The following is a 14,368-nucleotide window of genomic DNA, read 5'->3' as shown; positions in this document are numbered from 1 at the left end:
AGGGACTCAAAACAAACTGGAAATAATTTAGGACATGGAAATAACTTAGATTGAATTTAAAAGGTAAATAAGATTTCATTTTATAGCAATAGTTTGCCACCAAAAGGTAGCATTTAGCCTTTCCACCACCAAGTAATTTTCCATTGCCATTTCAAGTTTGTTTACATGACTAATAAAACCCAACTAGGCAACTTCCTTTGGCGTATGTGGTAAAATTCGAACTCTTACAAGCAACTGCTACTTATATGGCAGAGATTAAATCACTTAAGAAATGAGGGTTTCAAATTTATTATCCGTAAGAACAGTTGAAAGAAGTGAGGTTTAAAAGCAACTCAGGGTTTGGGTTTTTTGTTTTTCAATTCTATTTTAGGCTTTGGAATGTGCACAGGGAAAGGTGGATGAGTAAGGGAGAGAAGGGACCCAATGTTCCAATCACAAGGATCTTCTAAAGGAGACAGTCCCAGAAGCTGTGGACCAATTTTGGTTTATATTAAGAGAATAACAAGTGCTTGGAATCTGTAAGGATGCCATGTCAACCTATTAGCTGGAACCATAAGGCATGAGATTTTGGTGACCTCATGGGCACAGCCAAAATTAACTCCAAGTATTTATGTAACTGCCAGAGATGACAGGGCAAAGGTTGCTTATGATTTTTTTTTTTTGAGTCAGCAAATAGGGTTTCTTTGGCCACAGAGGAAGTCGGGGTACTCGTGGTCCTATTTTGTAATTATGTCATATTTATACACACCACCGAATACCCACAATACCATCTGAACAAACGTTTAGATGAAGGCGTTAAAAAAAAGAGTTATTTCCTGTTGCTCACTAGCTGAGAGGATGCGCTTTAGAGGTATGTGTGCTCTGCCTGAAGGCAAAAGCATTGTTAGTGGTTATCAAGGTAACATTTAAAAATAACTACCCTAGTACAAAAGAACTTCAGAGGAAATATGAGGGAAGCTATCAGTCTCCCCTCAAGTCTGGCCTTGAGCTGCATTAGGCTCTAGCTGCATTCTCCATTACATTGTTATCCTTATCAAACAATGCAAACAATTTTAATGAGCTTATCTACTAGAACATACTGCCAGATATGCTAATGTAAAAATGATGCCAACCTTACAGTCCGACTCATTAATCAAAAAGCTCACAATACAATGACCAAGATCAGTCCCAGCCTCACATCAGACCTCAGCAAAATAGCAGGAATTACCTTCCTACTGTTTAAACAAGGGCGGGCTCCCCCACCCATGCGGAGGCTATAAACTCCTAAGAAAATGCATAAGGGCACCCGGTTTCCCTCAGGTCCATTGCAGTCCGGTCTCTTTCTAATAAACCACGGGTTCTATGGAGAAGATTTTGGTGAATGTCTGACACGGTGACCTCTGCTGTCAATCCTTGCACCAATCAGCGAGCAGAATTCTTACAAAGCTCCATCAATCTGGCGGTTTAACATCACAGACTGCAGCTTAATCTAGAGGATTCCATCTTTCCTGCACACACACCAGGGCAAGCGCAAACATTTTTCTCGCCATCCTCCCGTTCTCTGCCTTTAGGCACAGCCTACCCAATGGTTCCTTTAAAATCTAAAGGAAAGGAGAAAAGGAAGTGCTACAGCGTGTCTCTCTTTGGAGAAAGGGAAGAAATTGCTTGCGTTTTTACCAGTGTGGTAGATAGGCGATGGAAGGAGACCCCTCGCAGGCAGCAAACCTATTCACAAAATGCTCTCCATCTGCAATCATGAAGCCTCAATGCACGGCTAACATGACACATGGAAACAGCAAATGATCACAAGCGCCCTCGTGAACGCACGTCTGCAGCCCGGTCCGGGCGCAGTGTCCGCTCCATTATATAACGGGCCGGATTTCCGCGCGCCCCCGCCGAGCTCCCCCGCCCGGCGCCGCTCCCGGTGCCAGCCCCATTACCTGTAGGAACGCTCCCCGCGCACTGTGTGCTTCCGGAAAGGAATGATGGTCCCGTTATCCTGGATGATGTCGTTGTTGTTCTCGCCATTTGGGGACAGGGTTTGGGTCGGACCAGGCATTGGCGCACTCCCGAGGTAGGGAACAAACCGCGGCGGGCTGGCTGGTGAGGAAGGTGGCTGCGTCGCGTCTTCCCGCTCGCCTGCTCCTCGCGCAGACCTTGCCTGCCGCCTGCTCGCTGGCTCCCTTCTCCCCGCTCGGCTCCCGCCCCGCCCTCCTGCGTCCCGCCCTCCCGGCTGCTGACGTCAAAGCGCCGGCAGCAGCACCGGGTCACGTGGCCGGGCCTGTCACCATAGCAACCCGCTAACTCATCACCTCTCCTCAATTCGCACTGGGCCGAGGCGTGACCATGCCAGCAGCTCCAGGCAGGCACCGGGGCAGGCCTACATCTGGCACGTAAAACCCCAGGCCACCCCCAGCCCCCCTCGCAGACTCGCCTCGTCTGAAAACCAGCTCTTCCTCTAACCATTTCCTTTCCGACCCGTGCTCCAACTGCAGCTGTGTACACAAAAGAACGATTCAGGCAGAGGGGTGTGGGAGACCCTTTAACTCCTTCAATACCAAGTTCTTACAGCATTCAAATTAAGCCCGGTCTGGTTTCAAAAAATATATAGAAAGATATGGTGGCCTGCTTCTAGAAAACGTTCACCTTATCGGCTTCCTCCCCCATTCTCTCAACAGCAGCAACCTCCTTCCCAAAAGAAGCCCCAAAGCTGAAAACATAAAAGAAAACTGCTTTTCCTTCCAATCAATGTAGCCTTTCCTTTATAATGTGAAGATTAAAGATTGCAAATTAAGAGATTATCTGCACAAAAGAATTCTCAAAGAGGGCTTAAAAAAATAGCTACCCTTTTAGCACAGGGTAACCCAAGAGCCCCCAATTCCAATTCTTCAACTGCCTCTAGATACCGATAATTAACTCATTTATTTTATTTTCATTTGTATTAAACAAGTCAACACTCAAGTATTTGAAAGCTCCCCACATTCTAGCTGTTCTGTGTCATTGCCATGCAATTTTCAAATACATTGGCTATGAGACAAGTGCGATTATCATCACCCCTATTTTAAAATGAGTAAACTATTGCATGGAAACCAATTTGACAATAAATTTCATATATTAAAAAAAATGAGTAAACTAGTGAGATTAAAGTAACTTGCTCAAGGTCACAGAGCTAGGAAGTGGTGAACTGGAACATCAAAATGACGTGCTTTTTATCAATGTGATTGGACAGTACTGATCTATATTTAATGTGAGCTCATAAATATAGATCAAGGTAAGTAAGAATCAAGTACTTTATGTACATTCGCAACATGACCACTGTGAACAGACCTGTGAGCCGAATTGCTAGTACTAGGCAAAGTCGATGGATTAGATTAGAAACTCTCCACAGACCCCAGATGCATCCATTGCTTTCCTTCAGAGAGGAGAAGAGACTTTAAAGGATCTCTGCTCATCAAAAGTGGTCTCTGACCTTTTGTGGGTGTGAAGGGAAGAACCGGGGTATAAAAGACAGCATAAATGTATGTAGCAGAAAGTACGAGGCTATATGGCTCATCCCTTCACATCATTGTATGGTTTATCAGCTTTATCATTTTGTGGTACAGACATTTAAAAAGAAAAAAAACAACCCACAACTTTGTCATTCCTGACAATTCTCCAGTGTATCTCCGTGGTAATAAGTTATTTCTGGCACCAAGCTTCTAGAATTAGAAGCAAAAAGTTCGCAACCCAGATGGTAATGATAATCTCAAACAGGGTTTTTTGGGTTTTTTTGTTTTTTGTTTTCTATTTTATATTCTTCTTTGGGGCCATATTTTAGAAGTTTTTGTTTTCTGCTTTTCCAGTGAACTCCAGTGAATCTCATCACATGAGATTTTTTTCCCCCTCGTACAGTAAGGATCTACTTCTGACCTAAGACTTGCAAGGTACACAAACATATCTAAGTACAAGAGATATACAGCAAGCCTCACACTGCACAGTGAGCTAATGAGGCCTGTGAGTGTGTGTAGTCATTGCTACAAAGATCCACAGTTCCTCTTACTATTTCTGTTACTGGCCCCACAGTTGTCAATTTCCTTACTAATTTGTTCCCTTTCACCAAAGCTTCCCCTTTCTTTGGGGATAGTCTGGAGGTGAAAAGCACAGTCTACAAATCAAGTATTTAATGTTTTTAGAGTACATCCTCTCATTTTGGGTTCTTTAGTACAGCTTTCTTCTCCACGATCCCATATTTAAGCAATAATTGGTGTTATCATGGGGACTAAATTTGTCAGAATTTGAATGTATAGCTCATTGACTGTCCCATCTTATTTTGTGGAAATTATAGTCCCACTGTTTCTATGCTGCTTATGAAGGAGAGGACTATGGCCAAGAATTTGGGTTGATGGGCTAAAAGGGAGGGGTGGTGAGTCAGGTGAAGGAGGTATCTAAGAATCCTTGTAAATCTTCTTCTAAGACTGCTGTGAGCCATGATACTATAAAGGGACCCAGAGAGCTCCAGAGACCTGTGATTACCCTCGGAGACACTGGGGTAACCGGGGTAATAATTTGAAAATACTAAACAGATGTGTTTTCATTCCTTTCCCCATAAATCAAGTAGCCTGGCAGCCATTCTCCCATTCAGCCCTAGGGAAAAGGAGAGGGCAAATTCCACTTTGGGAAGGTGGTTGTAGGATACAGGGGAAGTGCCAAAAAGGCAGGGAGGGGGAGGAAAGAGTCTACCCCTTCCAAACCTGACTGAGTATAAGGAGATGAAAGGAGGAAAAATCACGTCCCCAAAGGGAGATGTTACAGAGGTCTGGCTTTGTTCTCAGCCTCTGGGACTTACTTTGACCTCCTTTCCCATTTGAGACTCTGAGAAATAACCACCTCAGTGAGCGTCTCCCCAACACTTCCCTCCCCAAGCAAGGTACAGTCCCAGCACAATCAAGACTAAAATCAGTGGCTTGGTATGGTTAGGCAGAAGGGCCAGGGGGAAGGAAGGACATCTAAAAAACTGAACAACCACCCAAGAGACAGAGTTATTCAAAGATAGTCTAAACTCCAATAGGTTAGAATTCTGTGGATTGACAAGTTTAAAACCATTTGTTTTCCCACCTCTCATCAGGGTAAGGACCACCACATAGATCAATTATAGAAAAAAATAACTATGCAAAAGCATCTATGAATATCTGAGTGTGGATTAAGGTTTTATCTTATGTACCCAAGTGTTTCTAAAATAAAAAATATGCAGACCATTGTCTTTCATTTCCAACTGCCCCACGGAGAAACGGCTCCTTCATCAAGCATCAGGATTAAAACTGGGCCTCTGGAGCCAGTCAGATCTGGGTTCCTTGCTTGGTTTCATTACCTGCTGGCTATGTGACCAGAACAAGTTACTTTGCATCTTTAAGATTTAGGCTCCTCACTTTCCTCACCTAGACAGTAGGTGTGATAATACTGCTTTCATATGGTTGCTGTGAAGATGAAGTTACAGAATATATTTAAGGCAGTTAACACAGTGTCTGGCATATGACAAAGGCTCTTTAGTGGTAAATGTTCTATATAAGGCGGCGCCAGGGTGGCTGAGTCCGTTAAGTGTCCAACTTCGGCTCAGGTCATGATCTTATGGTTTGTGAGCTCAATCCCCGCATGGGGCTCTGTGCTGACAGCTCAGAGCCCGGAGCCTGCTTCATGTTGTTTGTCTGTCTGTCTCTCTCTCCCCCCTCCTCTGCTTGTGATCTGTTGCTCTCTTAAAAATAAACATGAAAAAATAAATAAAATAATAGGTAAGGCATATTCTCGTGTATGAGAAGCTGGTACAATAGGGAAGGTCCTAGGCTTGTCCTTGAGGAACTCATAAGGTTGTAGTGAGCAAGATAAAAGTACCAGCAATTATGATACAACATAATGCTGTAATAATGGTACCATACAGGGTGACATAGACCCATCAAAGATGAGCACCTAATTTAGAATGGAAATTAGGAAGGAGGTCTGAAAAGTTCCCCCAAGGAACTATCTCCTAAGCTTTGGGTGAGTAATAATTATAACCTTTTTTGTTCACTTCCTGCGTGCAAGATAGAATGTGAGATCCATTAGGGTAGGAGTTCCAAATCTTTTGTTCACTGCTATCTCTGGATCTCCTAGAATGGAGCCTGGCAGGTAGTAGGCACTAAATGAATACCTAATTCATTCAGTTATTCAATATCTGATTTGATTCTCCCAAAAACCCTAATGACAAAGTTTAGGCAAAAAGAGGAAACGCCACTTGTCCAGTATTGGGTCTCAGGGTTTCCTGGCCCCAAAGTTCATATGCTTATCCATTAGGCTGTATCGCATTTAAAACAGAATGGTAGGGGCGCCTGGGTGGCTCAGTCGGTTAAGTGGCCGACTTCGGCTCAGGTCATGATCTCGCGGTCCGTGAGTTCGAGCCCCACGTCCAGCTCTGTGCGGACAGCTCAGAGCCTGGAGCCTGTTTCAGATTCTGTGTCTCCCTCTCTCTGACCCTCCCCGTTCATGCTCTGTCTCTCTCTGTCTCAAAAATAAATAAACGTTAAAAAAAAAATTAAAAAAAAAAAACAATGGTAGTATAGTGAGAAGATAAAGGATTTCTCAGGCAGATATACTTAGGTACAGAAGTAGGAAAGGGAGTGAAGTCTCTGGGAAACAGCAATCTGTTTAGTATGGACCAAGAGCAGAGTACACAGCACCAAAAGACAGGGCAAGGACCAGGTACAGAAAGGTGCCATGGCCCAGTGAAGGAGCTTGAACTTAATTCTGAAGGTGTTTTAGAAGCATGATGTGTTGTAGGGAGAGAAATTAATGGTGCAGTTTGCAGATTGCAAAGGTCTGATGCTGGTTGTAGTGTAGAGAATATTGGAGAAGGCTAACATGAGTCAGCAATAAAGGCCTCAACTAAATCAGTGGCCAAGGGGCTGTGGAAGCAAGCACAGATCTGTGATCTTCAGAGGGTGTAATTGTTAGGATTTTCTGACTAAATGGGTGTGGGCACCATCGTTGATGGAGGTTAAGGGTAGTTAGTGAAGGAGAAAGACATTTCAAATGAATTTCAAGTTTATGGCTTGGTTGACCAAATAGATAATGGGATAATTTATCAAACTAGGAAATAAAGATGGAATCGCCCTTCTGGAAGAAAGGCTGTCAAAAGTTTGTATAGAGAGAAGTACCTCTAGGACACCCAAGTGATGAGAATGAGTGGTTACTGGGTTTCACACATAGTGGGTGTTCATTTAATATTTGTTGAATAAAGGAATATATGGGTCCTTGAATTTATTTGGTATGCTTGACTTGGATATACATAGGATTTGGAGGAAATATCTCATAGGTGAGAACTGAAGCTGTGGGTGTTGGTGCCCATAGAGCGAAAGAGAAGGCTTGGCGTAGAACTCTTTAAAAGCCCGAGAATAAAAGAGAAGCCTGCGAAAAAAGACAGGGGGATTTTGCTTGGTGGGGCTATTCAAAGAGGGAGTGGTTTCACTGTGCCCAGAAGAGAAACGAATTTCAAAAAGAAATCTCTCAAGACGAATGTCACAAAGTTTGAATCACATAAGGGCAGAGAAGGGTTTACTGGATTTGAGGTGTTCTCAAAGGTAGTTTTAAGAGGTTGGATTTCAGATCAGACCCATTAATGATAACTGAAGAAAATAAAGAAGTAATCAAGTATGGAGAACCATAATTCTCTGCAAAGTCACTAATATTCTGACTAAACCAAGATATTCAAGGAAGGAGGAAATATTAAATCAAGGTTCATATGTAGTACTGGAAACTGGAATCAACAAGTATTTGCACTAAAAAGTTTCCAGCAATATTGGAGGGGCCAATATGTTCATTAATGTGCACCTGTTAGGCACCAGATGAACTGACCCTTCCTGTGAGCCCCCATTCTAGGGGGGTCATGACCCACATCCCAACAGAATGATAAAACATATTTAAAATGCATGTTTGGAGAACAGCATTACTAAGTCAGACCCAGAGGACACAGAGCCATGAGAGTAACAAGCAAAAAAAGGAAACCATCAGATGTCTCAAACACAGGCCTACTCAAGGAAGATCAAACTGGGTACCACCACAGATTTTAATTTTTAGAGTTCCTAGCCTATAGCACAATCGCATTTCTCTGGAGACTTCAGCCAGCAAGCACTGCCAAAAATCCTGGTCTACTTTTCTAACATGTGAAGTTCATCTAGGACAGGGATTTTGCATTATCTTGGATTTGAGAAATCAAAAGACCATACAGAGAAGATCTGAAATCATTAGCCAGGAATGGATATTAATCCTGATTCCATCCCAGAAGCCCTTACTCATCACAAATGCCTTTTCCAGGTGAAAACATGTTCACTGAAGCTGATAATCGCTGCTGTCAAAGGCATTCACAGCTGTCACACCACTTTAGATGGGGGGCTTCCTTAGATTGTTATCACCTCCGGATGTAGACAGAAGATTCCACTTAGCAGTCACATTGCTGCCCTGGGACAAGTAATTTCTCCCATGTGTATGTCCTAGGACATTTTCCAGCAGAGAATGGCAGGGACAAATTATCAATCAATGGCTTAAAAATATGCTCCACATCTAAAATAATAGCAGTGGAATATACAATTGGGCAGCCAGTGGTGCTGGTCCTGAAATTGCATTGGTGGCATAGAAATGTATTTGGGATTGGTTCTTGCTCACTACTTTTAATCCCAAGGCATCAAAGATTTTTATTAGTTCTTTCTTTAGATCTGATGAGAGTTTTATGATATGACACCTCCTGATTTTAGTAATAGCTTTTTACTTAAAATTGGTGCATAAGGTTTTCCCCCTACATGAAGCTCCCTTTAAAGCCAACTTAAAAGGTGTGCTCATTCGTGATGGACTTTTGAGATTATTTGTCCTTGGAGATTACTTATCAGCCATATTTATAGCTACGCTGATATATTCATATAGAATTTTGCAAGCCTCCTATCTGCTGGTAAAATAGCAAGGTTTCCATAATGTCAAAAGACAGAACATCGCCACTGCCTAAGATGTCTTGTGTGTTGGAATTTTCTGATTTGCGATTCCTTGGATTTTCTCAAGCTTTGGACTTAACTTTGTGGAATAATTCATAGAACATGATGGGAATGCAATTTAAAAACACTCAGCACTATGATTTCTGTAATCTTTCAATCAAATCTGTGCAATGTGAGGTTTCAGTCTATTAAATAAAAATGTGCTTTTGAATTATACCAGCTGGCTAAATTTAAGAGCCTTAAGTATGCTTTCCATAAAAATACAATGTTATAAATGTTATAATTGAAAAATGTATTAAGTATCCCAGAAATATAGAAAATAAAGTAACCATGCCTGGGGAAACAGGTAAAGCTTTGACCAAGGCAGTGATCAGGGCTCATTCATTCAACAAATATTTATAGAGCACCTACTATGCACTAGGAACAATTATAGGTTTTGGAAATACAGAAATTAACAAAACTAGGTGAAATTTCCTGCCCTCATGCAATTTTCACTTAAGTGAGTGCATATGTTATGGGGTTGAGGGGATAGTCAGAAGAGAGGAGTTCAGAAAGGTAACAGAAGGACCAGAATGTACAGGGCTTTGAATGGCCGTTGTAAAGACTTCCACTTAAAACTAAAGTTAGAAGCTACTTATTTGTAGCAGCGTTAGCAGCGTCTGCTGGCACAGATGTGGAATGCTAACAATGGCAATGATTAGCAATAGCAACGCCTAACATTTACTGAATATTTAACGGACCAAGTGCTAGTCTTTAATTGAACAGGTACTTTAATCCTCAGAAGCTTATGAGGAAGGAGCAACTTTAAACCTCACTCGTTAGAGGAGGTAACTAGTTAAAAATAACTTAGCCTAATCACCAGCCAGGAAGTGGCAAAGCTGGGCAGGAATGTACCTGCCAGGTGTCAAAGTAGTCATTCTTAATCATTAAAAACAGCCTGCTTTCCACTGGAGTCTGATAAAACCTGGTGGTGGTTGGGGGGGGGGGGTAAGAATGCAGAATCTAAGGTTGGAGAGTAGCAGGGATGAGACAGCAGAAGAACACAGAGGCAAGAGAATGTAGATTGCTACCCTGAAGGCAATTAATTCGGTCAAGGGGGCAAAGAAGTAAAGCCAGAAAAAGGCTGAAGGCAGGGACAGCCAGGAGGGGATGGTAAACTCTACAGAACAGCACTATCCATGGGAAGAGGTTGGAAGAAGTGGAAGGATAGGAGTTGAAAATTATGGTTAAGGAAATGTGGGGCAGGGTGTAGTAGGAAGAGATACCAGGATTTGGGGTTAGCGATATACATGATTAATAGAGACAAAGTATTTTCTTACCCTTTATTGATAGTAATTAACTTTTCCCCCCTGAGTAAACCTCAACTATCAATGTCCGTTTCTTTGCTATCTTCTGGAGGGGAAAAGACAACCACAGGCACTGTTTTTTGGTACTTGTTTCTGAAGTTAAAATCTGCTTTCATTTTCACTATGCCAAGATCATTATAATTCAACCATCCAGCTGTAGACATGACTATTTGAGTGCTCTCATGGAAATGTGTCTGAGCCCAAATTCATGAAATTCCTTTATTTCTTTCCCCTATTTTATTTCCATGTTTACATAAGCACATCTTGCTGAATTGAGGGGACAAAAGGCATCTTGGGCTCAACTGTGTGGCAAGAGAAATGATGAGCCTATAGGTACAATTAATAAATAATCTTCCAGAAGTCTTCAGAAGCTTTCAAGAGAGGATTTCCCTAGGGCTCCCAAAAGTCAACTAACCGATTTGGCTTTATTTCTGACTTTGATACTAAGAAGTTCAGGGGCGCCTGGGTGGCTCAGTTGGTTGAGTGTCCAACTTTGGCTCAGGTCGTGCTCTCACGCTCTGTGGGTTCGAGTCCCATGCCGGGCTCTGTGCTGACAGCTCAGAGCCTGGAGCCTGCTTCGGATTCTGTGTCTCCTTCTCTCTCCGCCCCTCCCCACTTGTGCTCTGTCTCTCAAAAATAAATAAATGTAAAAAAAAAAAAAAATTAAAAAAAAAAGCTCAAACTGAGTCAAGAGACTCATTAATATAATTGTGAAGCCAGGAGGCAGGGTAATTGTGCAGTGAAGAGACAATAGTTCTAACAGGCACCGGTGGCCTTCAAAATTTCAGAGGCACCCAGAACTTGGGCTACCAGCAGCAACCAGGGACACTGGGAGGGTGGGGCTTCGCTGTCAAGTATGATGTTCATGACAGCCGAGCTGTGGCTCACGAATGTCTCCTCTACAGCTTGTCAAGGGAACATGAGGCCAGCAGCTGGGAAGCAGTGTGAGTAATGGAAGAGAAATTCCCCAATTTCTGACCTCATCCGAATAAAATTTTTAAGAAGAAAATTAAAGAAGCTTAGTTCATTAAAAAAAAAAAAGAATGCAACTGGAAATCATGAAGACTAAGTTTCTATCAGAAGTGTTCTAATTAGAGCTTATACTGTGCTTAACCAAGAGCTCATAAAGCCAAGTACCTTCATGTCCTCAATTCACATTCACTGAACATCTACAGAACATGAACATGAAGGGTCCAACTACACAGCAGAGCACAAGAAAACAAAGAGTCATCTTCAGCTAGCTTCCACTTAATTTCTAAATGAAGTTATCAGATTCTTAGGAAATACAAAAGGATCTTAGTCTCAACACCATATGGAAAGCCACAATGAGTTAAAAATCAGCTGATATAACTCCAATCAATTCTTCAGATTAGATCTCCTCCACAGCTTGCCTCTCATACTTTCCCCCAAGCCCCTAAATTCCAGTCTTCAGGGAAGATCCTATCAGCCTTTAAGAATGCAATGGGATCATTATAAACAAGAAGCAATGGCATGGCTAGTGAATTTTTATTATTTTTTGTCTTTCCATCCTTGTGGGAACAATTCCTTCAAACCTTGTGATTCTAGCTGAGTTTGACAATTACAATATTTCATCTTCCTGGCCCTAAGGATTGGTTGAGAGTTAGGCCTATGATCAAGCTATTTAGAATATTTCTCTAGCTTTAAAAAAAATTAAAGCCGCAGTGTGTGTGTGTGTGTGTGTGTGTGTGTGTGTGTGTGTACACACATGCGCACCCTTGTACTTGGGGAAGGGCAGAGATAATAGCCTCCTTATTGAAAATAGCACTCTAGAATTGAGAAAACATGGTATAAATTGTTCGGCAAGAAATAAAAGGCATCCAAATCAGAAAAAAGTAAAACTGTCACCATTTGCCTGTGACATGATATTACATATGAAAAATCCCAAGGACTCCATGAAAAACCTGTTAGAATAAATGAATTCAGTGAAGTTTCAGGGTACAAAAATCAGCGTACAGAAATCTGTTGCATTTCTAGATACTTATCAACTATCAGAGAAATTAAGAAAGCAATCTCATTTATAATGAGATCAAAAAGAATACAATACCTAGGTATAAACTTAACCAAGTAGGTGAAAGACCTGTACCCTGAAAACTATAAGACACTGATGAAAAAATTGAAGACACAAATAGATATTCCATTATCATGGATAATATTGTTAAAATGTTCATACTATCCAAAGCAATCTACAGATGCAATGCAATCCCTATAAAAGTTCCAATGGCATTTTTTCATACAAATAAAAACAGACAATTCTAACTTTTGTAAGGAACTACAAAAGATCCAGAATAGACAAAGCAATCTAAAGGACAAAGCTGGAGGCATCACACTTCCTGAAGTCAAACTGGAATACAAAACAGTAGTAATCAAAACAGTATGGTACTGGCACAAAAACAGACACATAGATCAGTGGAACAGAATAGAGAGCCCAGAAGTAAACCAATACATAGGATTAATTTATGACAAAGGAGCCAAAGAATATATAATGGGGAAAGAACAGTATCTTCAATAAATGGTGCTGGGAAAACTGGACAGCAACATATGTTAGAATGAAACTGGACCCCTACATCATACAGAAAAATGCCTAATAGATTAGAGACTTAAACAGAAGACCTAAAACCTTAAACCCCCTGGAAGAAAACATAGGGGTAAAGTTACTTGGTATCAGTCCTGGAAATTATTTGTTGGATTTGACACCAAAGTCAACAAAAGCAAAAATAAACAACTACATCAAACTAAAAACCTCCTGTATAACAAAGGAAACCATCAACAAAATGAAAAGGCAACCCATAAATTAGAAAATATTTGCAAGTCATATTTGACAAGGGGTTAATATCCAAAAGACATAAAGAACTCCTACAACTAAATAGCAAAAAAAAATCTGATTTAAAAAATGGAGGGAACTCAACGCATTTTCCAAAGATGATATACAAATGGCCAACAGGTACTTGTAAAAGTGCTCAACGTCACTAATTATGAAGGACATGCAAATCAAAACTACAATGAAGTGTCACCTCACACCTATTAGAATGACTAGTAGCAAAAAGACAAGAAATAAATGTTGGCGAGGATGTGGAACTAAAGGAATCCTCGTCCATTGTTGGTGAGAATGTAAATTGGTACAGCCACTCAGGAAAGTAGTATGGAGTTTCCTCGAAATGTGAAAAATACAAGTAACATATGATCCAGAAATTCTACTTCTGGGTTGTTAATGGGAAGAAAATGAAAAAAATATCTGCACCCCCACATTCATAACAGCATTGTTTATAATGGCTAAGACATAGAAGCAACCTAATGTATAAGGACACATGCATGGATAGAGAAAACATGGTAAAATTCCCCCCATATTGGAATAGTATTCAGCCATAAAAAACAAAGATCTCTTGCCATTTGGGACGACATGGATAGACCCTGAGGTCATTACGCAAAGTGAAATAAGTCATACAGAGGAATACCAAATGATCTTACTTATTTGTGGAATCTAAACCAGCCAGCCAACCAAACAACCCCCTAAGTCAGAGATACAGAGAACAGATTGGTGGTTACTAGAGGTGAGGGGTGAGAGTTAGGTGAATGGGTGAAGGGAGCCCAAAGGTACAAACTCCCAGTTATAAAATAAGTAAGTCCTGAGAATATAATGTACAACATGGTGACAATAGTAATACTGTACATTTCAAAGTTGAGGGAGTAGACCTTAAAAGTTCTCATTTTCACAAACAAAAAAACCCATTTGTAACTATGTGTGGTGATGGATATGAACGAGATTTCTTGTGATCATTTCCAATATATACAGATATCAAATCATTATGTTGTACACACAAAACCAATACAATGTTATATGTCAATTATATCTCAATTTAAAAAAGAAAATATAGTATACATTGTATAGTTACTATTTTTGCAAGGAGTAGATGTTGAAAGAGGTCATAGTTAAGATTAATGGACCACTCAAATTTGAATCTAGATGCTGGTCCTTCAAAATTGAGTAATCTTGACAAATTACTTTCCCTACTTTCAGCTTCCTCGTCCATAAAATGG

At 41.0% G+C, this 14,368-nt stretch overlaps 1 protein-coding gene across 5 annotated transcripts in view; it reads right to left on the bottom strand.

Annotated features, from left to right (window-relative positions):
* MAPRE2 (microtubule associated protein RP/EB family member 2) overlaps positions 1-14,368 on the bottom strand; it is a 158,467-nt gene that overhangs the window by 95,926 nt on the left and 48,173 nt on the right. Inside the window, exon 1 of one of the 5 annotated variants that reach the window (XM_042909473.1) lies at positions 1,920-2,192. The exons of the other annotated variants lie outside the window; for them this stretch is intronic. Within the exon in view, the coding sequence (XP_042765407.1) occupies positions 1,920-2,038 (119 nt within the window). The 5' untranslated portion in view covers positions 2,039-2,192. Of the gene's footprint in view, positions 1-1,919; positions 2,193-14,368 lie in introns of those variants that run through there. 5 annotated transcript variants of the gene reach the window in all.

Source organism: Panthera leo, chromosome D3 (genome assembly GCF_018350215.1).
Source record: "Panthera leo isolate Ple1 chromosome D3, P.leo_Ple1_pat1.1, whole genome shotgun sequence".
Classification (NCBI taxonomy): domain Eukaryota; kingdom Metazoa; phylum Chordata; class Mammalia; order Carnivora; family Felidae; genus Panthera; species Panthera leo.
This window is presented reverse-complemented; position numbering and strand designations above follow the sequence as displayed.